This window comes from Labrus mixtus, chromosome 12 (assembly GCF_963584025.1).
Source record: "Labrus mixtus chromosome 12, fLabMix1.1, whole genome shotgun sequence".
Classification (NCBI taxonomy): Eukaryota; Metazoa; Chordata; class Actinopteri; order Labriformes; family Labridae; genus Labrus; species Labrus mixtus.
In genome coordinates this window covers 8,975,790-9,003,769 of record NC_083623.1, presented here as the reverse complement: position 1 = coordinate 9,003,769, position 27,980 = coordinate 8,975,790, and the positions used below count along the sequence as shown (strand labels likewise).

Here is a 27,980-nt window from a genome sequence, read left to right as displayed (position 1 = left end):
AGCTTTAACTGGAATTGCATAGTCCTGCTTAGCCAGTGAATTCACACTTTGTTTTCGCTGTAGCAGCACAAACGAGGGCTCTGGCAGACTGAATCTTTTTTAGCTGTGATAGTCAAAGTAAGGACCATAGGTTTTTTTTTTTATTATTGTTAAGGAAGCATTTTTTTTATTGTTAAGGAAGCAATCATGATAATTGAAGCCATCGTTGAGCACTGCTGATATGTGTGTGTTGTAGTGTGTGTTGGAGTGTGTACCTACCTGACCAGTGTCCTGTGGTGGCCCCGGAGCGGTCAGTGCACGTGTTACTGACGGGCAGGAAGACGGTCTCCCAGCCTCCGGGGGCGTAGCGCCAGTTGTGCGACTCGAGGATGAGCGTGCGCTGGGTGCCGTAAGCGATCATGAAGCAGTAGACGACATGGTGGAGCTGGCAGCCGTAACCGCAGCCCTTATTGATGTTACACACCAGCTTCCTCGCCTTACTGCAGTCTGGGGGGTTCTAGGTGGGAAGACAGGAAGGAATGTTTCAACATTTTTTATTGCTTGACCTTGCTCCTGTATCTCTCAAAGCCCTTGCTCTCCGACGTGTAATAACACATGGCTGATATTGTTTCCTTTGTTCCCCATACCTGTCGGTCTCGAGCTCCACTTCGCTCTAATTTTACACCTCTTCACTCGATTTCTCCTTTTCCATTCTCCATTCACCTGCTTTCTCTGCTTCTCTCCCGTGATAACCTTGCAAGTTGCTTTTTTTTTTTAAAAACCCATCTCCATTTTTTCCCCCCACTTACCTTCTTATTGTTGAAGGATAAAACTGGTGATGTTCTATATTTCTATTTCATGGTATCATCTATGCAGTCAAATCCACATATATCTTTATTACACTATGGAAAACCCCATATATGAGAAGAACCTAAAAGCTACAGTCCAAAGCTTTGTCATGTTATCCCGAAGCTGCTTTTCAAAAATAAAACATTTATATGTGACCAGTTTGTCGGATCAGTCGGCTTGAGACGGAGGGCAAATGAATTTTAAAATGGACTAATTGTTGCAATCTTTTCCTTGGACTTGTTGACAATCTAGAACATCGCCAGCCTTATCCCATAACTTTCCTTCTGTTTTAATCTGTCTTGTTCCCTTTTTTCCATCTTTTTATTTTCATGATGCCTCTCTAATTTCTTCCCACTCTCTCTCTCTCCCCCCCTCTGATCGTCTCCCTCCTTCTCCTTTCCTGCCCCCTCCTCTCCTCCCGCTCGTTCCCTATAAATTAGCTCCACTATCAAACAAAGTCTGAGGGGAAGAATACCAAATGAGAAGCACTGGAGGAATAAACACGGTCTTCTCTTTTCTGCATAGAAAATTGTTGGGGTGGGGGGGGCTGAAAAAAAGTGAAAAACAACAGAGCGACACACGCTGTGTTGTCGATGAGTCGCCGGGCGGATTGGGTTTCGCTCCGCAGCCGGTGTGAGCGACTCCGCAACTGTTCGTGCCAACCGGCTTCCTAAACAGCAATTACTGGCTGATGGGAGTGTTTTCCTCATTAGGCTGCTGCAGCTGTGGATGGTTCACAGTAATCAGGGCGCACGGCACCCACCGGCTAATGCTGCCTATCACGCGCCAGCAGGAGAGGAAGAGGAAGAGGAAGAGGGGTAGGTTGAGGGCAAAGGAGGGCAGCAAAGAGGGGAAACGAGATACAGAGAAGAAGAAACAAAATGAGAAAAAGATGAAATGAGAAAGGGAAAGGAAGCGGTATAAAAAAGGAGCAAGGAGATGAAGTATGAAAAAATGAGACGAGGGGCTTCTTTATGTCTTATACCACCACAGCTCCTTCATAATATTAACAGAGTACAGCAGCCATACACCCAACAGAACTCACAGGTCTTCCCTTTGAGTAACAGGCTGCTGCTTCACTACTACCCCCACAGGTCTAAGCTGACTTACTGTACTAATCATCTACAGCAGCGTCCTGACAAAAGAACTCTCATAAAGCTTTTCTTTTGACAGAGCTCCACATTGGAGCCACAACCTCCGCATGAGATCAATGTGTAACATGAGCGGCGCAGTGTGTAGGCCATCGTTGGATCCCCGAGGGGTCGATAACCATGAGGCTGGCTTGATTTTGATAAAGCTGAGAGAGGAAGATTTGTTTGAGGAAGATCTGTGCACAAAAGGGCCGCGTTAAATGCCTTTATAAAGGATGTGCTTTCTGAGTGTGAAACAAAAGACACAGCTAAGTGATGCAGTTCAGAGAGTCTGAAGGGATGTTGTTTATGTGCGGGGGGAAAAAATGGCGGAGAACGACTGGATACGAGAAATAGAATGTCAAGCTCAGGTAATTATCTGCTGTGATGCCCGCACTGGAAACAGCGATGGTAAATGAAAGGAAGCAGCATACGCTTGAAGAAGTCCAGCGTTAAGGCTCCTCTTCAATTTGTATAGGTTTGTTTTCACGGAGTATTGAAATATATATCCGACTAGAATAAATGTATGATATGCCTGACGGATGCCTTTGAAGGGAAAAACACCTGTTGTGCGCAGGTTGTGACAATTTTACACCTGAAGAAGAAACGGAGAGTCCTTTAGAGGAGGGGTTGTCAACTGGTCTAGCTTCAGGACCCACTAACAATTCCTTCACAGAAGAATTGCAACCCAAATTTATGCAATTTTTCAACCGATGTTATGAAAATTTGTGCAGTTTGGATCTCAGATGGTAGAAAATATGTGACAAAACAAAGAAATGGAATTAAACAAACAAGTTTAAAAAGCACTTCATAGACATTTTGACACAGGATTTCTTTTCCTGGCACACAATCGCGACCCATCGAAAACAGCTCCAGGACCCACTTTTGGGTCCCGACCCACCAGTTGAGAACCACTGCTTTAGAGGGATTCCATTGTTACTGAAAGCACTAACTTTGACAATAACTGATCCTTTAAAAAGCTAGATAAAAAAAAGTCAAATATGAAAATCAGGCTAAAAGATTTTAAGCTGATCAAACACACATATTCTTTCTTTTCACTATTAAAAATCAGACTTTAACCATTTCATGTTTTGCATCTTGCAGACGCCTCTTTGATCATGCATCCATCTCATTGTGTCTCGCTTGTTTTTGTCTTTTTTTCCTCTTCTGCTGGATTGAAATCTTGCACACATGCACATGGTATCCACAGAAGTATGCACACACTACAGAAGATAAAGCAAACAAAAGACAGCCACATTTCCACACCAGATATAATCACAGGCTCTGTGTTCGAACACGATGTCACCTGCTTCATAAGTCTTCAACATTAAAAATATATTTGATTGGAGGATTGCTCTCATTCTACATTTCTTTTGCTCAGTTATAAAATGATACACCAGTTGCTTTCATTTTGTGGCAGACAGTTGTCTTCATACATATGAAGCAGATATGAAGCCACATTGGTTGACACTTGTGTTGACTTGTGTCAACCACATTGGCACATTGACACTGTGCATGACATGAATTCATCTTTTTGGTATGTTTTAGGTCTCCACCTTCAGAGAACTATCCGTCACCATCAATGAGAGATATTCTCATAGAATCTGGTGTAAAAGAAGAACTTTAAATACCATTTTTTTATCTACAAAATCGGCTCCGTATTTATACCGGAGCCACCAATATACCAATATGAAACGCTGAAACCCACTGCGGGTTCAGTCGCCCCCATCACATACAGCACACAACCTGACGAGATTGAAAATGAGTCCCCCTTCATTGTGTTATGCGAGCTGTGCTGGGATAGGGTTTAACCCCTGAAGAGGACCAGGCAGGCAGCGCCACTTTAATCGTTTCTGTTTCATCACTTTCTCATCATGAGGTCACAATCCTGCAGTTAAAGAAAGAAGAAAGCAGTGGCATACTGTTAAGTCAATACAGCGTGTGGAGTGCTGGATGATTGAAAGACTCCTCAATTAAAGTCAGTGAGGGACCGGTGGAGTCAGGTGACTCGCGGGCTGTGGGTCGGTACTTTACAACTATCATTGTAGGCTGAGAGCTCAACTACCGTACTTTAGCTAGTAGGTGTGCATACGAAGTGAAAAAATGATGGTTTGAAAAGAACTACACAGCTGTAAAGAAAGTACACGTTGAGGACTTTGCTGAAGAAATCATAATGAAGGAAGTCAGTTTAAATCTTGTTCTCGCTGGGAGACCCCCAAAGAGTCACAAGAGTGTCTTACATACCGTAATTTACAGTCACTTAATTTTTTATTCTGATGTATGCTGATGAAAGTTTAGCTTCCTTATTTTAAATGATGCTGATGATAGCAGTGTAAATGGTTATGAACTCGTGGATGAACAACCGAAAAATGTGCTGAAAGAAGCTAAAAAAAAACTCTTCAGAGGCTCGGGGAATCGCTGAGTCGTGTTAGACTTCCCTTTATGTTCACGACTATGTACAGACTCACACATTGACACTGAGTCATGTGCTAAGCTGTTAAAATGAAAGTACTCCCCATCGCCGCTTTAGGATAAGCTCATTGAGCGACACATGACCCATGGGAAACGTAGTGCCAAAAATCGCATGGATCAAAGAACTTGCTTACGTTCAATCAGGTCCTCTACATGCAGGCTTATCACAGGAAAAAAGAAAAAGATGAAAAGCGTGTCGGACAGAAGTCCATCTGAAGAAGCCAGACATGCTCAGGGAATGTTGAGCGGACAGATGGAGCAGAAGCAGAGATGGAGTTAGTTAAACCTGGAATGAAGGGAGAGACTGGTGCGGGTGGCAGAGACAGCAGGAGGGGAGGGAGGAGTCTGTCTGTGTGTGTACATTTAGATTTGTGAGTGTGTGAGAGAGATAGCAATAGACACACACACACACACACACACACACACACACACACACACACACACACACACACACACACACACACACACACACAGGGCATCTCTTTGTGCATGAGTATGTACATCAATCTTGAGGCAAAGGGTATATCTGTGCGCCAATTTCTTGCTTAGGTGTGGGTGAATCCATCTGTGCACAACTCTGTGTGTGTTAGTGTGTGTGTGTGTGTGTGTGATGAATTAGTGATGGCAGCTGGTGGAGCGGTGTGATCCCTCAGCGGTGGTGACAGCAGCTGTTAGTGGTGCTGTCTCCGCCCAGCCAGACTGACTGGGTCCTCTTCATCAAACACACCGGCTCATTAATGCTGCAGGGGCCCGGTGCCGCACCGCATCACCCCAGCCGGGCAGCACTAGAGCTGGGGAAGGGGAGTGAGGAGGCTGGGGGTGAGTGGATCTGTCACACGGGTCTCAGGTTGTGTGTGTGTGTGTGTGGGGCGCTGTAAGCATATGTGCATCTATCTCATCCTGTGTCATGTCTTTGTACGGCGGAGACGTTTTGTTGCATGTCTGCATATCTGTCTGCCGATCTGTCATTACGCAAGTCAGAATGTGTGTGTCTATGTGCTTTGGCGCATGTGTGCGTGTTTGTGTGTGTCACTAAACCGCTGACAAGCGACAAGAATCCCGCTTGTCAGATCCAACTGCTGGAACAGTCTGCTATCACACACCTCACCTGCTCCTCGTGGGAACTGATGCTGACAGTTATGGATGGTGCAAATGAGACGAGCAAGTGTGAAAGATGTCCTGAAGAACGCATATGCCCGCTTGTACGTGTGAGGGGAAACATTCACAGTGTGTATATGACTCTATAAATGTGTGTGTATGAGTGAGGGAAGGAGAGAGAGAGAGAGAGAGAGAGAGAGAGAGAGAGAGGGTACAGGGCCAGTTGGCGACTCAGCAGGTGCGTCTGTAGATACCTGTAGGTAGGTGATTCTGTTCTGGACCAGATCCGACAGGTCTTTAGCCTCCTTCACTCTCCACTCGCCCACTCCGTCCGCCTGGCTGAGGTAGTACAAGTCTGTCATGATGGACCTGCAGACACACACACACACACACATTTCAACACATTAACTAATGCTTGCAACAAAATCTGAGTTGTTTTTCTTCCGATTTTCGATGTATTAAGGATGGGCATATACAGCAAACTGAAAGAGTAATTGATTACTCGCATATTATATCACCATATAAAAATAGGTAAGACAGGGGCCTCTTGGACCCCCTCCCTGGCAGCTGCTTTAATGTGGTATCCTATGTTTTCTGTGGTGTGTTGCTCATTACTGCGTGTCTGCAGGACAGCAGTCTTTAAATCCCAGTTCAGACTAAAAAGGATAAGTGATGGTAACATACGACTCCGTAGTGAGAGCTGCCCATGACTCTGTCGTAACAGCCTCATTGTTGACATCATTTAGCTACGCTTTCCTCATACATCTTTTCTACTTTCATAGCTGTTGTGTGTAGACTCTACAGTCTATTATTTTACACTCTCATTTTTTTTTTTTTGTGTGTGTTTCTGTGTTCATGCCGATCAATTCTCCCGTCCTCGTCTGAGAGCAGTCGAGTCAAACGGCACTTTCGGCTCGCAAAAATCTTTGAACCGCAATGCATGATGGTATGTATTGCTTTGATAGTGACCATGGGTTGTGCACTGGTGGTGCATGCATTGTGGGATACAATGGTGGACTATATATTACGGTATGATTATGCTCACTGAGAATTCAGTGAATAGTGAGTGATGATGTCGGACACAGCCACTAAGAATGTGAGGGAGGGGTTCAGTACCGAGTTCATGGATCTCAATATGACTAAAAGAGGTAACTTGTAAAATAAGAGCGAAAGAAATGTCTGTATGACAAAAATATACACGACAAAAATACTCACAAGATTTACATGAATTTGACAAATACACTTAAATATAGAGAGAGAAATGTTGTGTTTGGATCCATTAAAGTCAAGCTAGAAAACATTGTTCCCTTGTATATATGGTATGGAAAGATTATGTACATACTGATTATACTGTGATAAGTTTGTCTTCCAGGTTCCTGGCACCCAAAGCCCGACCAGGGACCTTGTTTGGGCTCAGTCCAAATTATATTCACTCTAATTGGGAGAGGTAGGCTGCTGCAGTACCACAGCGTGGGGCTGTGTATCAATATGTCGAGAGGATCGGAGCGGACTCAGCTCTGTTTGTGGAGTGCAGGTGCATCATAATCCAAACAGGAGGAAAATGAGAGCTATAGTGTGTGCATGTAAAAAAAATAAAAATAAAACAAACAGAGGAGAACGAGGCATGTGGAGCTGCACCTGGAAGACAAACTCATCTCAGGAGGAGGAGGTTATTCTGCAAGGCCGTAATAACAGAGTCAATAAAGAAATGTCTGATTGATTTCTAAATCACTGCAATGTTTCATGGAGCTTCAAAAGATCAGTGTTAAAAGAAGGAGACCACACACTATTGTATGCATGTTGGGCTGCACAGCAAATAGCTTACATGCTCGGTGATGACAGATGTGGGCTTTTCCCTCTAAACCGTACAGAGAGAAGACAAGACAACCAAAGAAAAACAACTATCAATAATTCAACAGGACAACATAAGCAGTAATACATTTAGGGAAACAGTAGCAACTTCTTTTTCAATCCAGAACGGCTTGTTATTATTTAAAGCGTGTGACTGCTGCGAGGTCTATTCAGATCACACAATGTCCTCTGCTCTATTTTATCGGTTTCTTTTTTGACCTGAATAAATAAACTTTGATTTATGTTTTTTACTTTGGAAAACGTGTTTTGTCTAACTGGGATCCATGTCGGATTTCCTCTTTCCTGTCTTCATGTCTCCCATTGAGCTGGACAATTGAGAACATCAATGGGCAGTGAACAATATTGACTGAGCAGCAACTCAACACTACAAGTGGAGTGTTACTGCTCATACTACACAGACCTTCACCATTATTACTGACAGTGTAGCTATGAATCTTATTCATTGCTTGTTACCGACCTCCTTAGCCCGTACACTTTATCTAGGCCACTTAGATCGTCCGACACGGGCCTCCTGGCTGCACGGCTCAGGCTCAAAGGTGATCAAGCTTTTGCATTCAAAGCCCCTAAACTGTGGAAGAGCCTCCCTCATTCCCCCTCTGCCCCCCGCACGCAAGATGATGAATTTTTATTTGTCATTTGTCAAAGATATTTGTCATCTCGGTCTTGTCTCAGTCTCGACCCCTAAATGTCTTGGTATTTTCTTGTTCTCTGAGCAATCTGGTCTCGGGTATGTCGTGGTCTCGGTTACTATGGTCTTGACTACAACACTGTTCAACATTATCAATATGGCAACCGCCATTGTTGGGCTTCAAAATGCCTCTTCAGAAACCAATGGGTGACATCACTGAGGATAGGTCCGTGTTTATACAGTCTATGAAATTTACACAACAAATGTCAGCCAGCTCAGCTCCAAAAGTTCCTACAGCACATGTCACTTTTAATAAAAACTTCCATCACCAGACAGCAAATATTTACAGTATACTGCGTGTGGAACATTACCGGGGCTCAACATGCTTTCAGGATAATTTTAGAATAAGTGTCATTACTGTCAAGCTGACTGACGACGTCAGCGTCTTTCTGGTTGCTTGGCTCTTTTTTGGATTAAGTCTGCCATCTGCAAGCTTCTGACAGTGAATTTGTATACACGTCAAAGACTGCCAAATATCGTGACCAACCACTCAAGGCATCCCCAAGGGCGCTGAAGTATGCAGCTGAGGGCAGAAGCAAACACATCACACATCACACACACAAACATAAACACTTATGCAAGCTTAATTTATTACTCACATCTCCGACCCAAATCAGTCACATCCTGTGTGGCTGAGGATCCTTATGTATGTATTCAGTAGAGCATGCGCAGATACACACACACACACACACACACACACACACACACACACACACACACACACACACACACACACACACACACACACACACACACACACACACACACACACACACACACACACACACACACACACACACACACACACACACACACACACACACACACACACACACAAAGCAGATAATTGAAGGGTGCAGCATTTCTACAGTGCAGCAGAGTGAATAGTGCCTTTCTCCACAACTAACACTGTATCATTACTCATTGTCCCAATTTAAAGCGGGAACCACAGTGTGTGATGAACAATGTCAAACTCCCCTTCAGGAGCGCACAGGGGAGCCATCAGCGCACCTCTGAGGGAAGGAAAAGCAAACCTGGCCGGCCGCAGATCTTAACAAGACGAAATCAACAGACAGGCCCCTGAGGGATTTAGCAGCGGGGCAGCGGGAACACCAAACAGCCATGAAGTGCTGCGCAGTCCACACATCACTGTGTATTGGAGGTGTGTAGAGTGTACCCAAGTGTAATGTGTGGTCGTGGACATATGTGAAGCTGGTGGGCTTCCACAGTGCTTCTGATTGGCTCAGACTGCAAACAGTGAGCCTGCAGTCTTGGCAGCAGAGCAGAGCTGCCCGGAGTTCTGACGATGCACCAAAAGGGATCGGGTTTTTGGAAACATGAAAATCAGCCAGCAGCCAGGTGAGGCAGAGGAAGTCTTTAACTGGCCCACATGTCTATATCATGTTCCTCTATGGACTATTGTGATCCACTTAGAGGTAATTACTCAACATAACAGCTTTGGCTAACAGCCCAGTTCTTCCAAAACTTGCATGTTCCAAAACTCTGCTGTCCTTAACATGACTTTGGGATTAAGCCCATTTTATTTCTCTTACACAATGTAACGCTTCTATTTAAAGCGCCTGTGAGTTTCTTTAACTTGTTATGAAACAGACTGAAATGTGTAGTGATGCCTCTTTATGATCAACAAAAGCAAAGAAGACCATCAACCAAAGATTTAATATCACTTTTCAGCACTATGTGGCGGGTGTCAGGTGTGATGATTGACAGCATGCTGGAAAACAGCCTTTGTTTGTTTGTTTTTGCACAGCAAAGATTCACCATGAGAGATATAATTAACAGTTAAAAAAAAGCAGACTCTAGCTATGCTAGTGCTGGACGAGATCTGCATAGAGATAAGGTACCACTTTATCTACAGGGGGGGGGAAAGATTCAACACAAACCAAATAAATGTCACTTCAAGGTTACATTTGAAACTCTTCTAGAGCTTTCAGTCTTATCAAAGAACACAATGTTGTTCATAGTTATTAGCAGATGGAGTTTGATGATGGAGTAGCAGATGTTTTAACTTTCCGGTTGATTGAAGTTTCTTTTTTTTTAATAAAGTTTATTTTGGGGCTTTTTATGCCTCTCTTTTCTAGAGACAGGACAGTGGATGGAGTCAAAAATGGAGGAGAGAGAAAGAGAGAGAGGGGGGGGGGGGGGCGACATGCAGGAAAGGAGCAACAGGCGGGACTCAAACCCGGGCCGTCCACCCTGGGGGGGACCTAAGTATCCACACATGGGGCATGCGCACACCAATCACCAGGCCACCAGAATTGAAGTTTGATTGAACATTGAACTCAGCTAGTTTATTTACACTCCTTTTACTTTTTCTTTTTTACCAAGAACTGGTGTCAAGAGACTCTTTGATATAAATGTTTAACTACAGAATAAGCTACACTGATCAGGTGTTTTATTACAAACTGTTCTACAGTATTTTGATACACTCTTTAGTACCAGCAGAGGGGTTCATTTACTTCATTTCCTGTCACACACCAAATCAACTTTGAACAGTTGCTCTGTTGTAGATTTCTCTGAACTTGCCTGCCGTTTCCTTTCAGCTATCAATGAAGCAATCTGAAACTCAAAGCGGCAGATCATTTTCACTGGAACAGCAGGTAACTCACTGCATACTTTATTAATGTTCTACTTTTTTATTTAACTTGTAAAATGTTTGGGAACCTAACTCGCTTTCATGAGCACGAGCGCCGCTTTTAATCGAGTTTTATTGCTCTCCCCGCCTCTGACCCTATCTCTGCTACCTCTCCAGCCTTTGCCTGCGGCACACACACACACACACACACACACACACACACACACACACACACACACACACACACACACACACACACACACACACACACACACACACACACACACACACACACACACACACACACACACACAGACAGACAGAGAGACAGAGAGTGAACCCGTGGAACTCTGTGACCGTGTGTACATGTATGTGTGTGTACGCACGTGTGTGTGTGTGTGTGTGTGAGAGACGGGTTGAGGAATCAGTCTTCGGAAAGCAGCTTAGGCAGCGACGACTGAGACAATAGACACAGTAAAGCACTTCAGCTGGATTACAATGAACCGCTTGGCTAAGTGACACCGGGCTGTTCTTCATTCAGGTGAATGGAAGGCCAGCCATCCAGATCACAGACGGGGTGTGCCCGTGACCTTTGCCCGCTTGTTTCCCTGAAAGTACTGCGAGTGCTGCTTTCAAGTACTCCAGTAAATAGTTTCCACTTTTGACATCATCAGCAGAAAAAAAAAGGCTAGAGGTGGTGAACAGCAGCCTGTGAGTCACTAAACAACTCTGAATGCCTCCAAAATAAAGAAAGGAGATTAAAGGTTCTGATACACCTGCCGTGAGGATCCTGAGCTATATATATATATCTCTCAGTGGTGCATCTCAGGTTCTAAGTTTACTTTCAAAAGAACATTTATTGGCAACATTTCGGGGGCTAACAGGGGGGGCTTGCAGGTCAGACTTTGTCAAAGTTTGTTTGCAATTTTTGATCGATATATTCGTACCCAACACACCTGTCTTATGAAATATATGTGCAAAGTATTTTTATAATCCAAACCTTTTCCCTTACAGGAAGGTTAAAATAGAAGCAACAAAACTTCATTCTTTCAAACTCTCTCCTTGGGTGTTGCTTTGGCCTCATTTAGGAGAACTTGAGCACTTTTTTTTTTTTCTTGTTTTCTAACATAATTCTTCTGACGACAGGAAGTTGATGCAAAATAAAATGCAGAATTTTCTGATTTGAATTGCAAAGTAAGTATGGAGACCCCAGGAAGAGTAACTACTGAGTGGCTGTGGCTCAGTGGTCGTCTCTCAACCAGAAGGTTGGGGGTTCGATCCCCAGCTCCTGCAGCCACATGTACGATGTGTCATTGGGTAAAACACTTAAACCCAAGTTGCTCCTGCTACCTGACTGGCCGCATATAAATGTGCATGAATGGAATTAGATAATAGATAACTGGTGGACACTTTACATAGCAGCCTCTGCCATCAGTGTGTGAATGTGTAGGTGTGACATGTGGTGTACAAGTGCTCTGAGTAATCAGAAGACTAGAAAAAAGCTATACAAGCTCAAGTCCATTCATCATTTAATCTTATATAACAAACAAGTAAAGGGATTACCAATCTAGAAAATGCACTCCAAGCTGATGCTTGTTCTATTACAGTCACCTGATCTGTGATACGAATACAATTAGGTTAACACCAATAAGAACCAAGGTTCAGTATGGAGGGCTTTACAAACCGGTTGTACCAACAACTGCTCAGTACAATCACTTAAGCCCATCAGGAGCTAGAAATGATTGACCTAGATAGTGATTCCTGAGACTGAGCATCACAACCAACACTCTGATAAAGAAATGCTTGTTAGAAGGCTCTCAGACCACTATTACAGAAAGGTATAAAAGGAATTATATTCTTGAGGACTCAGTTTCCATCAGCCAGGTCTGTCTTGACCTTCTCTCTGGAGGGCTGTTCACTGAGAAATTGCAATAATAACACCAGTCAATCTGTATTTTTCTACTCTGCTTTCAGTGTCTGCTTTGCCCTTGATTTAAGTCCCTTTGGAACATTTTGACATTTCCACTTGTGTCCGCCTGAGACTATATATTCTGCCCACCTCTCCTGGTGTCCCAGGTCCTGCAGCAGCGTGTCAGCGTACTTCTGCCTCTCGCTGGTCTCAACGTTGGCCAATTTCTTCACCTCGCTGCGCACAAAGTACCAGAACTCCTTAACGCCGTTCTCCACCCTCCTCCTCAGCTCCTCCTGAGTGGGCCCCGGGCCTGTGTCGGGGTGGGGGGGGGGGGGGGGGGGGGGTGGGGGGGTTAGGTGAGAAAGAAAAAACACAGCTCAGAACAAAACCAAACACCGATACTCAGCTGGCAGCCTCACATTTGAAGCACACGTATGATCTTAAACATTGAATCAATGAGTTTTTCTTTTCAAAGCAGCTCTGTTGTGAATACAGCTGGAAGGAACGAGGAGAGAGAGGACGCCAGGAGCTTTAGGAATGTTTGAGCAGTAGATTATGTGAGCTAAACAAGCTAACGGCTTTGAACAATGTTTCAGAAAATCACTGTAAAAAACTTCCTTCTTTCACACTCTGTCCTCAGGTGTTGCTTTGACCTCATTAAGGAGCACTTGAACACTTCCTCCCCCCCCCACCCCCGTTTTCTCACACAATTCTAACAACAAGAACAAACTCTATACCCCTCCCGAGCCGAACAATGTGGAGAGACCCCCATGGACACCACAGCTGCCTGCTCTGGTTTCTGAAGCGGAGGAACACAACACAAAAAAAAAAGCGAGGGAAGGGAAGGACAGCCTCAAGCAGAATGAGAGGGAGGTGTTGGTGTAGAGGGAAAAGCTTTTTTATTTTTTATCTCACACTCTTTCTCCTCTCTCTCTCTCTCCATCCTTCGATGGAAATAAAGCTGGAGGGTATTTTTAGATTTTTTCTTCCCCTGCGGCAAGATGGAAAGGCTGACCTCGAGCTGCCCTCCTCGCTCACATGTCCTTCTTTATTTTCTCTCTGTCGGCCTCTTTTTCTCTCCACTCCCTATGCTTCCCGGTCTGCCATTGGGGCATTCACACTCTTTGCACTTCATTCACACATTTCCCCTCTACCCTGACAGCTTCCCTGCCCCTCTGACCGCTGCTTAGAGTGGCAAGTGCGCACCTAACCCTGCCTATCCGACTGCGCGGCCCGGCCATCATTGCAGTTGAGCCGCCGCAGGTTTACCAACTGACTAGACGGAGAATACTCCGCCGGAGGGGAAAGCTCACGAAAGCCTTTGACTGCTTTAATACCATATATAGTCATCCTCCCTACCTTAAAAAATCAATCCTCTCACATTTCTGAGGGGGCCGTGCCAAATCCTAGCCTGCAACCTTTTCAGACGCCGGGTGCTCTGCTTACCGTCTCCAGTGAGTTTCTGGAAGCTGTGGATCTTCTGTTTGGCTCTGGTTAGCTGGTCCTCCAGGGAGCGTAGTCTCCCAGCAGCCAGGGAGCCGGCTTCCGCCTGACCCTCTGGTATCCTTGGAGAGAAAAGACACAGGAGAAGGTGGGGTGGGTGAGCATGTGTGCACATCGATAGATGGCAGAGAATGCAAAAATGTCTTACTGTGCAGAAAAAAAAGCCCTCCTGAAGTTCTAAACCTGTATCACAGTATTCCCCCAAAACAAATCTAATATGACAAATAATTCTGTGAAATTGCAGCCAGTGATAATTATTTTTATTACTAAATTATGTGAAAGAATTATGCACATCATAAGTCTTCAAAGACCAAACAGACATCTTTAAGTTGCTCTTTTACTCTGAGTACCAAAAACCAAACCATGAATTGAAATCAAGCAGAGTGAAACAGAAATCATAGAATTTTGCAACTTCTTTGCATTTTTTATTTCTATATTTCATCAAATGGTAAAACAATAAATTCAGTTGCTGTCAAAGAAACTGCTTTGGCTATAATTGTATGCAAAACACACCTTATCAGAGTTAACACATATTTCCAATGCAAAACAAACGAGATAAGAAGACGGGAATCAAATTAGCACAATGTTTCACTAGTCCTGTTCTTGTCACACTAATCAGCAGTAACGGTTTAAAGTAAGCTGTATAAAAGAAGTGTAAAGGTTTTCATCTTCTCTTCGTCATCATCATTAAGCATCCCTACCACTGACTGGATGATGTGCACACCACTAACTTTACTGTAATTAGAAACGCATGGAGGCTGCTCGGCAAATGTTGTGAAATTCCTCTAACACCATCAATAAAAATCACACTCTGGATACATCTGCAGAGAAATGCTGCGGGGGCCACACATTTGCACAACTCTGCTCTATTTTTTTTTTTTTTTTTTTTTAAATCTTCATCATCTTAGTTTTATTAGTCGTTAACGAAGTGCAGGAGTTTGGAGGATGAGTGAGAATGTTTATCAACCAGACAGCCACAGCTCAGACTCATATGTGCTGGTGATTCCATTCTCATTTGGGTGATTTCAGACTTTAAAGTTGTGGTGAAAGCTGACTTGTGACTGCTGGCATCTTGTAGAGTTGGCCTGTAAAAATACGTTTTTATTTGCTGAGGCACCTCCGTTTAGACTCATGGAGACCTGTACGTTTTTCTTTTTTTTTTTCCATGTTTGTTAGGTTCAACCATTAAACTTTAACAATACATTTTGAGGGAGGTTTTAACCTCTTGACAAACATTTACATCACGCCCGCCTGTCAATCAGATCAGCCACTAATGTGAAAAACATTTATCCTTCATCAAATGCAAACGGATGAGTTGTTATCAAATCCCCCCCCCCCCCCGGCCCCCCTGTACAGTGTGGGTTGATCGAGACATGAGCTAATCACACCGCTACTGTTTTTTTAAGGCTTGTAAACTTGTAAATTTCCACTCTAAAAAACAGTGTCTTTGAATGTGTGTGTATGTGACTTCTGGTGCTTCTGCAGCCAGCCTCAAGTGGACAATCAATGAACTGCAGGATTTTGCACTCCCGCATCACCTTCAATTTTTAACACAGGAGGTTGCCTCTTGGTTATGATATGACACGAAATACTATACTAAAGATACTAAACGATAGAACAACAACATGTGATACGATACGCCTTATTGTCCCCTTGGTATAATTTGTCTTGGACTCAATCTGTTACCTTTGCCTGCACCCTGCTGCTCTCAGTCTTTGTGTTACGGTGCGTCAGTTCTCTTGCATGTGTGTTGTGTTTTATTGTTTTGTCATGCTGCTGCTGCTGCTACCTTAAATTGTTTGCTGTCATTTACTGCTATGTCCCTCAAATCTCCCCTCAGGGATCAATTAAGGACTCTATCAATGTGTTAAGTTAAGCATTCAAAAATAAAGAGCTGCTACAAACTGCTATTCAAGAGCAGTAAACGGATTAAATATAATTGCTAACTGTACTTAACTATTTATCGGTAGCTGCACTGGAAATCCCCTTTCATTATCAGTGTGTGCTGCTGCAGTGGACAAGCTGCTCGTCAATGTGTTTAGTGAGACTGAAAGATGTGCTGTTAAGCAAACATATGCTAAGCTAACAAAACACTTAATTATATCTACGCTATGATTAAATCCATACCTTGATTGACCCGGTTTGTGTAGCTACACTTTGCTAAAAATGTAAACATGCATTATAAGAGGTGTAAGCTAAAGAAAATCAAACTTTAATGGTTTGGCAAATTAACAGATGATAATGTTGCACAGCTAATGGCTCATTATATTTGAAAAGATGTTTGGGTACAGATAAAGTCATGTTTTTATACTCCAAATGAATGCACTGTATCCATATATGAATGTTAAAACTGCTCTTTGTTAAGAGTGTTTACTTCCTGATTAACACAAAGATATAAATATGAATGTTGACACGTCTGTGTCTCACAGCTATGAATAACTACTGAATCCAGAAAACACAAACGAGGACTGTGACAAGCGAAGAACACAGAGTTCAAAACAGCCGTGGAGAGAAAGAAGAAAAAAACAGCCGCCACCGACATTACACCGAATCAATTCCTCTGCATAAAACGATTAAAAATGGAATATGTTGGAATGCACAGGGGCATTGGTGAAGTGCTGCAAAGGCCATGTTAATGAGTCATCAAGGCATGCAAACTCAATTTGCTCGCTGAGTGAGGAACATCAGCCCCCCCCCCCCCCCCCCCCCCCCCCACCCACCACCCCCTCTTCCCAGTCTTGGCCCCCTAAGATTCTCTGGCCTCCACCTTCACTGAGCATGAGCACAAACTGAGCACTGAGCCTCAAAGTCGGGGAAATAACTGAGGGAGGGAAAAAGGGGTGGATATTGTGATTCCTAGATTATGTAACCCTTCGACCGACAAGGATCAACCTCTCCATACCTTTGTGACATCACATTTTCTCTTGTCTGGATGTCATAGTGTAGTTTGATGCTTCCTTCCTCCATGGTGCACCAGTTTCAGCTACCAGACAAAGATCCTTTTGAAATGTGACCCAGGTGTGTTCCCTTTCCTAATGTGAATGAGAAACTGACTTCTTTTACTGCAAAGTCTGTTAAAACAATATTCAATGAGGACACACCCTAACCTGGTTTAACGCCATTGTACAGGAAGTAGGACTATTTCCACAGTGACATCATTTCCCAGGGGTTTTAAGTATAGCTAAAAGTGAAACATAAAGCAACAGGATATCTCGTTGAACTAGGAAGAAGAACTAGGCCAGACCAGATGACTATAGATGTGGTACAGAGGTTAGATAACCTGCTCTGGAGAAACAAACGCTGCTGAGACACAATGTTGGTGCAGGGAAAACACGAGCATCCCCCAACCAAAAGATGTAGATATAAAATATATCCAAACACTCAGCTGTATCTAAACCCACAGACACACACGCAGGAAGGAGGCAAACAGTGTGCACAAATACACAAATGATCCCTGACGGTATCTCCAGAGAACCTGAAGCGGAGACGAGACGAGGCAGCTGGATTCAACAGCATCTTAATCAAACGATACGGGAGAGAGAGCAGAGTGGGGGGGGGGAAAGAAAAAAAACTCTGACTTTTGGGAGGTGGTGCGGAAAGGATTGGGGTGGGAGGGGGGGGGAGGGAGGATACCGTGCAGTGAAAGACAAGCTATGAAAGCGAGGGGTGATGAGCCCCACCGGCACTGAGCACTGAGCCGGAAAGCAGGTGAGGTTCAGCATGTAACCCAGTTTCCTCTGAAAAGCTGCCCCAGGTGTCGAGGCCTACGCTCCCTCCCCTGCACATGGTAACCACGGAGTTCATGGAGCGATCAGAGACAGGCGAGAAGTCTGAACAGAGGGGGCATAGGTGGCACTGCTGCACTTTTATATCGACCTTGTCAGCAGATATAGTATACATGGACTACAAAGGAAATCCAATGTGGCAACCTGGAAACCCATACATATGTATTTAGATGCAAGGTGCAGATATAGTCAGGCTACAATATTGCCTTCCCATTCAGAAGGAGCTTTGATTTACTGTTTTGAACTATTGCACTGGAGTTGTTTGCACAAGAGGACCCCCCTTCAACACTAAAATACAGTTATTAACAAGAAAGGCAGTATACGCACTGATCCAATACCTTGGTTTTCTCCAATACACTTGACTTATTTCCCCCCCCAGAACTGTTGACTACCTGTCCAATAATATGCATTATAGGTGTCACTTTCTGCAACTGTTGTCAACCATATTTACATGGCGGCAATTTTCCTCTGACACCATGCTTAGTGTGGGAAGCTTAAAAGCTTTTTCATGTTTTACTGCTGTGTCCCAAATTGTAGTCCATCAAATGTGGGGAATCTGGCAAATTGTTATATTTTAAAAGGTCATCCCGATTTAACAATAACCAAAAAACAAACAAAAAAAAAGACCAGAGAAGATCCAGAGGGGCGTCGCACAGGTCATGTTTCAAGGTAGAGACAGAATATTTATTGGCAGATGAGCTACTGTCAGACAAAGTTCCTTGACTTCCTGGGCTCATGTTAGCATTAGCTAGGTAGTAGTGGTTGAATGCTAGCAATACCTTTTGAAACTATTACAGGACACCATAGAAAAGGTGTATGAACAGAGACACATTTGTAAAACCAAATAATTGATATATAATCTTAAATACAATCAAAACAGCTAAATGTTAGCAATTAACCGGTTTCAAACATTCCTGTAAGCTATCCATTTACATCTTTCCTATTGAGTCTCTCAACAAAATTAAAAATTGTATCGTTAGCAACTTCTTTGCTTAGAGTAGTATTTGTTCGTGATGGCTGAATGCTAGCATTAGCTGCTGTCTGTTGGTAGCAAATTCCATATTTCCTTAAGCAACATCATTTTGAGCTTCCCACGCCAAGTGTGATGTCACAGGAAAATAGCCCCAGTGTGAATGTAGGGAATAGGTTGAAAAAAAACTTTCTTTAAGGAAAATTATCATGTCAAAATAGTACAGAAAAATACAGCAGTGCTAGAGAAGAAAGTAGTCTGAGTCAAAGCTAACTCAGTTCTGACAGTTTGTAGGTTCTCATCTTGCAATACATAACGGTAACACAACACATCTGTATAACTTTTTTAAATTAGAGTTAATATTATTTAAAAATGTAAAAAAGACAAAATAACAAGTTTCATTATAGAACAAATGGGGTTTCATCAAATCAGGAACTGCAGTGAGCCAGAGTTGCTAGGGTTAGCTTAGCTTGTTTCTAGGTGCTAAACCTGTTTTCAGGTAAGAATTTCCTTCATGTACTCAGCCAGGAAATAATACAATGACCACAATCAAATCACGTCCTTACAGAGTTAGTAGCAAAGCTCTGTTTTATGTTTTTAATCAAGTCTAGGTGTCACTATCAGGACAAAAAAAACTATTTTAATAATAAACAGTGATGGGTCACCAAATGGACAGACAAGATCCAGCATTTCCTGAGATCCTGTGTCATACCAAACCGACTGACTCCAATAAGTCAAGCTTATAACCACATGAACGAGAATAGGCAACAACAAGGTGTAAAGATTCTGGTACTACCATGAAAACCTGCTGCCAACGCACAGAATCTGTTTGAGAGACCTGTTTGAATAGATAACGTTAGCAACCATGCTACAGCCATATAAATGGTTTGATTGTACTCTTCTTCATGTGATAAACTACAAGAGATCTGTGAGTATGTGTTGTGGGAATATTCTGCAGTTTGTCAAATCGGTGAATCTAATCTCTCTGTCTCCTTCCTCTGCTGTATCCACGTTGTGTCTGTCCACTGACTCAACAACACAATTTCAAGTAAACCGATTCTTAATGCTGCATTGTTGCTTTGCATGCTTCAACGCTCCAGTACATCCAAAGCGAGCCAGTTACACTCTGAGCCCAGGACTTGACAGAGATGTCCTGACCACAGACAGATTCCACAATGGGGCTAGTGTTTGTGGTTGTAGTTGTAGACCTTGATTCGCCGTGCCAGAACAACAGAGGGGTCGATGGGAGCTCTGGTCCGGCAGTGGCAGCAGCAGCAGCAGCAGCAGCAGCAGGGAAATTGAGTCAAAGTTTGAAGCTGGTGATGAGTTCATGGTCACCGTGATTTCTGCCATGGGGGAGGAATGTGCCGTCGCTACCAAGGTCCTGGCCAACAAATAGGGAGACAGACTTTGCTGCCCAGGCAAAAAGCACCACCCACAACCAGTCTCTTGCATTCTCATTGGTTCTGTCACCAAAGCGTCGGCCTTCACAGACAACCTCAATCATTCTGTTGTAATTTCTCTCATCAATGATCTTTTTTTTTTTTTCTTCTGGGTGGTGCCGTATTAAGTTAAAGCGATAACCCAAGAAATTAGCCCTATCACTGTCCCTTTATATCCTAGTGAACAGTGGTCTTGGCACAACAAATTGGCCCTCTTTTCCATAGCTTAGAGTTTAGATTTCTTGTTTCACCTGTGAGTAACTTTCAGTTTGCATCAATTTTGTGCGCCCCCTGTGGACAAAGTACCTCTTATCTCTTTGCTGATCTTGTCCTGTACGCGTAGGTAGTATTCATTGACAAAAAATCCTACCCTGCTTTCTGAAACATTTGTATCACTTATTGTAAATGCAAGCTGTGGAAAGGTTTTAAAGAAAAGGGGGGTTTCTTCAGCAGACAGTAAACCATCTCGTCTGACACCTACCCCATGAAAGTCAAATCTAGGTACCTAAATTTGTATTTGTATCGTGAACCCTTGGTATTGGAGCTCCACTACTTCAAATATAGTGCAGTCTTTTTCATGCCATCCATCTTGGTCCTTTCCTCTTCACCTCCTCTGCATCACCCCCTCCCTTCCTTTTCCTTTTTTTTTTTTTCCCCCCTCTGCTGGCATGCCTAGGGGATTGATCAGGTCCTCATCGCTCAGCCCAGCTGTCACTCTAACCCCTCGCTCCCTTCGATGTCACACCATCAGGCTGCCGCGTGTCATTGTCTCTGCAGGGGCGTGTGGCTCGCTGCCCGCGGTGACTGACAGCTGCAGAGAGGGCGGAGCCAGAAAGACTGAGCAACCCGACCTAGTGCTCACCTCTCATTAACGCTGCTGGCTTAGCGGTGGGCTGGCGTGCCGCCTGTCGCTCATATCAGTCAAGAAACGGCCTGGATAACGGGGCCACCGAACTGAGACTGAGGGCATGCCAGGTGATGCTTATTTGAATGTGAATGTTGATCAAAGAATGATTCATTTAATCTGACCTGCGATCTAAAATAACTGATAACTCCGAAAAATGGGTAACACATGAATTAAGTGTGTCAAGAATATTAGGCTGCATCCAAAACATTTTTAATCAGTTGAACACCTTTATTTGTGAATAATACTTCAACAGAACACCACATTCCTATATCATCCTTTAGGAGTTTACCTGGAAGACATCAAAACTCTGTGTCTTGCTCAAGGACACATCGGGCATGCGGCTGCAGCAGCTGGCGATCGAAACCCCAGACCTTCCAGTTGAGACACGACCGACTCTACCAACTGAGCCACTGCCGAGACAATGTCTTTAATCATGTGAATTGACAGGTTAAAGGATTTAAGTTAGCTTCCCTCTCGTAAAAAAAAAAAAGGGACAAGCTAAGCTAAAGTTAGAGACATCTCAGCTCAGCGTCCCGGAGGCACTGACATGGAAAACTAAAAGACGTTGACTCATAACTCTGAAAATGCTTTATTCAGTGCTTTTCACAGTTATATCTTTTTTTTTTTGTGAACAATGAATATCGTATAATTCCCGATCCTAACCTAAAAAGCAAGTTGAGTATGTACAAACAAGCCAGCAGCAGTTCATCCAACTGCAGCTCAACATCCATTATCATATCGTATCATGTACTCCCGAAGAACATTTATTAAACAGCTATTTTTACTGCTTTTTGTCAGCGTTTATACCACTTTTAATCACCAGGTCCATTTGTTTTAGAGAGGAGAGGACCTCTGTGGGTAATTCAACTCCCTGTAAAGAAACACAGCCCGATGAACACTGATGGATTTTGAGATATGGTTTGTAAAGTTTACAGCCTGCCATACAGCCTGTTGCAGCCTGCGTCTCCTGCTTTGCCCAGATCAGCTAAAAAAACAATGTGTGCAAAGATTTGACTGGCAAAAAGCAAGTAATCTCTGGGAGTTCTCCACTCCTAATTCAAATCAACAACTTTAAGGGGCATCTCTACAGAATCATCAGACAAGTATGTACATCTTCTCAGTGAAGCTACACAAACGTGTCATCAAGAAAATCTATATCCAATAAAAACTGCTTCAGTATGCCTCTCATTCTCATATGCGGAGGGAATGCACAACACTGCCCGACAATGCAATGCACATCAGTCTAGTGCTACTGTGGTATGAGGGCACTAACCAAGTTATATCCCACACTGAACTATAAATCCACACAATGCAGTGGGTATCTACTGCACAACAACTGAACACAAAGGTGAAATCATTTCAGTGTTATGGGTTTAAATCTCTCTGAGGCCCCTCATACAAAATGAATGCACTAATCTGAAGGCGAGGTACTTTGCATGAATCCTTCTTTATTATCCAATGTCCGTGGGATTCATTTCCTCAGTCCAAATCTGCAGGATGGGGAAGTGGAATGGGTTAGCCGTGCGGCGAGTTAGTCGATTAGCGGGTTAGTGAGTTGTTTCGCAGTACGTCAGTGTGTGTCTACCTGCCGGCTGGAGTCTGGCTCTGTGCCAGGCCTCTGTCAGCAGTTTGCTAGTTGAATGAGGTGGAGGACAAGCAGGAGGAAGAGGGAGGTGAAGGAGGAGTGAAATGTGGAACAGGAGGAGGCACAGGGAGGGGCTGTGGAAGTGGCAGGAGTGATGGGCAGCTCGCTAACAGCCTCTTTGCGTCTATTAGGGCTCTAATATAAGGAGAAGAGACACTACATGATGGAGCGCTGGTGAAGTTCTCTCCTAGGCCTGTATCTGACCGCTGCACACACACACACACACACACACACACACACACACACACACACACACACACACACACACACACACACACACACACACACACACACACACACACACACACACACACACACACACACACACACACACACACACACGAACATGTACAGAGAAAGGCACAAAATTGAACAGAGGACAAACAAACCACTGTCTATGTCGATGGCTCATAATGCCTAACTTGGGCAAATCTACTGCCTGCTGTGGCAGATACTTAGCTGTAGCTTGTAGGGACTTGAGAAGGCAGTGTAGCGCTGCTGCTCCAGTAAACAACTGCGGAGGCCTCGGTCCCAGATCAACAACCGAACTCAATAACATGCAACAAGCGTGCAGTGTGTCGGGGACCCATCTGGACACTGGTCGACTGAAAGCTGCACTTGTATTTTATGCCATGAATTCCACCTTTGTTTTTGAGCCAATTTTGAATAATTACAAAAGCAAGGGATTTAATCAGGGACCAGCTGTCTGACGCAACGTGTGTGCGCTTTTTTTTTTTTTTTTTAATTTTTTTTTTTTTATGTTTGTGTGTGCCCTGATGAGGGCCCAGCATCAAAGTGAATTGCAATATCACAGAGCGGCAGCAATGGCAACATCTGAAGCATCGGGTTCCCTGTTAATGTGAAGCACAGCAGGACATACTAATGCATCCCCAGCACACACACACACACACACACTCAGAGAGACACACAAACCCATGTACAGGCCCTGTGTTTATGTGTAAAGAGAAAGGCTGTCAGCATGTGGAGATAAGAGCAGAACCATCTGTCTCTCTATTACACATAGCTTGGAAGTGTGAGTGATGCTGTGTGGTTAATGGGCTCTACAATGTGCTATTGTCTGCAAAAAAAATAAATAACACAATGAAATCTGGTGAGGTGTGCGACAGTCCATCCATCTGTCTGTCACACACACCGTCTCCGACGCCAGTGATCAGCTTTTCATGAAACTCTGCAGCAATGTTTGTTCAACAGTAAGACGACGATTTAATCAGATGCTGATTAAATATTTGCAAAAGCTTATAAATAAAAATCCATATCATTGAAACATGGCATTTGAAAAATTACACTGATTGGATTGGACTTGCAGGGAGCTAGACGGTGGACTTAATTGTTGGTCTTTGCAGAAATGTAAGAGAACGATGCACTGTGCTATCGTAACATCAAAAGCAAGCAGACCGACCATGCATGCAAGAGGAGTGCATTACATCTGACTGCTCATCTGGGTGTTTTGTACAACATTTAAAAAGCAAGGATCCAGTAGAGACAAACTAATGGAACTGATGCATTTCACAAAAGCACTCAAACTGTTGATGTAGCACACCACTCCTGCAGATGTTCAGAAAAGCTCTTGATTTCTTGCCAAAGGTAAGGATAAGGACCACAGCTGTTACTGTTGATGAGGTTTGTTTCGAAAATATCCTGCTTCATTTGGGGAGCTTAGATTTGTGTCTTCCATTTGTTTGGATCATATCTGGAGATTATGTTTACACAGGAAAGAGATACCTGCTCACTCATTTTTGTGTAAATGTTTTAAGTAGTGTCATTACGACTGTGTTTAGGTCCTGTAAGTGTTTTCCCCTCACATCTAGATCACACTATTCTATTCCTGAACTGACTGAGTCACCTCAGTGATGGATGATGAACCCCACTCTAATGTCTGGCTTCCACTTTGTGGATTTGGCCTTCATGTTTATACCATGGACTGTAAATAAAGATGGAAGACTTGACAGCTCCCCATAAGTAGAGCTAGAACATTTGCAGCTCCCTCCTGCTCACTGGCTGTAGTACAGGTCAAAAGCTCCGCCTCCTCCATGTTAACAGAGGTGACATTAGACAAACAAACAAAAAAAATCAAAATGCACGACAAATAAATTATTGTCACACCTGGTTTCTATCATTTTAGTTAATTCCTAATATGCTGATTTATTTATGAGTGTTCTCTTCGAAAGGTTATTTTCTAATGTTATCTGCTGTTTTTAAGAGCCATGATTGACAGCTTTGTTGACAAATGTGGCTCCTGTGGTGAAGTGTTAGCAGAAAAGAGGGCAAGAGGAAACATTCCGAACACTTACACAAGAGTAACTGAACTTTCCATAACCACAAGTGTCTGCTACAAACTGACACAGTTTTTTTTTTCTACCGTGGACTGTATCGACTCTGCAGCGTTTTATCGGTAAGTACTGGGCAGACTCTGGCTCCAAATAACATCAATAGCACAATGGAGCTCAACAGTAACCGCTCTTTCCCCAAATATCATGAATTATCCATGTCTTTTCATAAAACAAGGTGGATATCATACAGACTTGTGTTTTCTAAAGCAGCATATTCCATCGTTTCACACTTAGGAAGTTCGTAGTAAGTCTACCTTGGATGGTTATGACATAGTAGACATAATGGCTAATAATCTAATCCACTTTGGAGAAAATTAATGGGATTTTGACTTCCTGAACCACACTGTCCAGCTCTATATGTCAGCACCCGTAATGGGGTATTTTGGCTTCATTTTTTAACAACTAAAGAAGGCGTGGACAAGTCGTCCATCTTTATTTACAGTCAATGGTTCATGCTAGTAAATGAAATGAGAGAAGTAGTACAGTTTATCTTCTGCATCACCGGTATTGTTTCAGTTTTATCATTTTATTTTTTGTCACTGACTCACTACTACATAGTTCAAGTAAAGGATATGCATGGCAGGATATCTAGATAAGGTTTTAAATGCCTGACACTGGCTTCAATCACCCTGGCTATATATTCAGGTTGCTTAATGCCATATAAAGGCGTATCCACATTTCTGAAACAAAAATCAAATCAGTTTTTAAAGACAAATATTCTTAGTGTGGCTACAATCGAGCAACTCCACCATTTCCACCTTATTGTTACCTTAGCGATTCGGCCATGCGCCGCAGGTCTTCATTCTGCTGCTTGAGCCGCTCTAGCTTGGCTAGGATCTTGGAGAGCTCCCTGCTGGACCGCTCCGGGTGCTCGCTGTCTCTCACCAAGTGACCACCAATGTAGAAGAGAAGGGTGCCCCAGGCCAACAGCACCAGGGTAATCCAACGCCATGAACCTGCCCAGGGCCGCATGGTTCAGCCTCGCCCGCTCTGAAAACACGTCTCGGTGTGCCTGTACACCAGCTGACCCACCGGCCTGTCTGCCGGATGTGCACACACACTCTGTGCCCCCGTCACCACAAGTGCCACAGCGCCAACCTTGGCATCTTTGCAGGGATGGTGTACAGTAAATGCCAGAAAAGAGCAGGTTATTGTTTGCTTTTGGCTCAGGAGTGTGAGGAATAGGCAGTGAGTGTTTCTCCTGCTATCAACCAGCGTATCCTGTACCTGCTAAAGCATGGCTAGCATGTTGGAAGTCTGTGTTTCAAAGGCTGGATAGGTGTTCTCTCTCCTCCAACCAGATCCCGGTTGACCAGCTTGTCCCACACTGTTTTGCAGTTTCCTTTGGTCCCAGGGGATTCTTGTATTACAGAAGTGTCCTGTGGAAACAAAGAAAGGCATGGTTTGAGGACAAGCTTGGAGTATAAGTCTTACAAATACTTGATGTGCTTGGTCAGATAAAAAACATAGGATGTATCAAAGGAGTGGACAAAGCCACCATGCCGTCTTTCACTAGTTTCTAAACCCTCTTTTTGGACCCCCTTTTTATATCACTGTACATTTCTAACAGGTTGTTGTGGAAGCAACTGGCCAATCACAGGTTTCCATGTCTTAAGGTGTACATTGCCTTTTCATCTGAATGGCAAGATCATTTACAAAATACACATCACATATGTGTTGGAGAACACCTGAGCTAGCGAACATTAAGTTATAGAGAATTGTTGACAAAGGCTGAATAAGTCTACAGATGCTCCCTGCAGGTTCTTGACAGAATGCAGGTTTGAGTTAAGGCAGATCCGCAATGGTTTCACTTTTAAAAACCTGAATTTATGTCATGTAGGTCAGGGATCCAGCAAGACAGACAAATAAACCTGAAGAGATGAGCACAGCATGAGGCATGCCTCATGAGAGAGCACAGAGCAGGGCAGACAGACGGACAGATACAGCCAAGAAGCAGACTGGTCCCGACATAACCCTGTCTCAGCAGCCTACAGGATTGATCAGGATGACACTGCAATTTGTATCAACATAGTGATGTGCAGTCCACGAGACGTGCTGCGTTGCTTTTCAGGCAGGACAGGGATGTTCCACTTGCCAAGTCCTGCCTGCTCGCAGACACACAAACACATACATACAGTCATGCATAACTTAGTATACTGCTCATTTCCCTTGACACCCATACCGCATCCTTAATCACAGCCTACCACAATACACTTCCAACACTTTCTCCCTTCACATTTAGTTAAAGCACGACTAAGCCAGACAGTTAATGGATTTGTTTGGAGGTGGTTAAATCCCACAAAAATCTCCCCGAGCATTTCCTGCTCCCCAAAGTGCCCGCTGCCATCCCTGAAGCCTCCTCCGTGACTGAATGCAACATTGTCAAGGTGATGCGGCGAGCCCAATGGAGCAGGCGGAATGAAAAAAATCCCTGGATCATCACTTCCCTTCATCGCAGAGCAGCGGGGGAGACGGAGATGGACGCGTGCCGGGTTTATGAAGCAACCTTTGCTGTCAACTCACCAACAAAGCCCTGCCACGCAGCAGAGACTGGTCGTGTGATGGGATGAAGACTGGCAGGTGTGTGAGTGCAAAAACATCTACGTGTGTGTGTGCGTGTGAGCATGAGTGCTATCATCTTTGAGTGTGTACCACAGCGTGCTGGAATAATACCAAACATCTTAGACTTTATGTGAGTGGTGGTGGCGGAGCGCTGGGGTTGATTGACAAGTCGCAGTGTCTCTGGTGCTTCCGCCCGTGAGCATCCGAAAGAGGAAGTGTTCC

General features: G+C 43.8%; 1 protein-coding gene across 2 annotated transcripts in view; it reads right to left on the bottom strand.

Annotated features, from left to right (window-relative positions):
• The window catches only part of fut8b (fucosyltransferase 8b (alpha (1,6) fucosyltransferase)), a 46,275-nt gene extending 19,700 nt beyond the window's left edge, over positions 1-26,575 (bottom strand). The window contains exons 1-6 of one of the 2 annotated variants that reach the window (XM_061051823.1): positions 26,424-26,575; positions 25,966-26,302; positions 14,040-14,158; positions 12,741-12,903; positions 5,783-5,897; positions 259-496 (exon numbers count right to left, since the gene is read on the bottom strand). In XM_061051823.1, the coding sequence (XP_060907806.1) occupies positions 259-496; positions 5,783-5,897; positions 12,741-12,903; positions 14,040-14,158; positions 25,966-26,168 (838 nt within the window). In that variant the 5' untranslated portion in view covers positions 26,169-26,302; positions 26,424-26,575. Of the gene's footprint in view, positions 1-258; positions 497-5,782; positions 5,898-12,740; positions 12,904-14,039; positions 14,159-25,965 lie in introns of both variants that reach the window. The other variant, XM_061051822.1, reaches the window with a different exon arrangement.
• Positions 26,576-27,980: the final 1,405 nt, after the last annotated feature.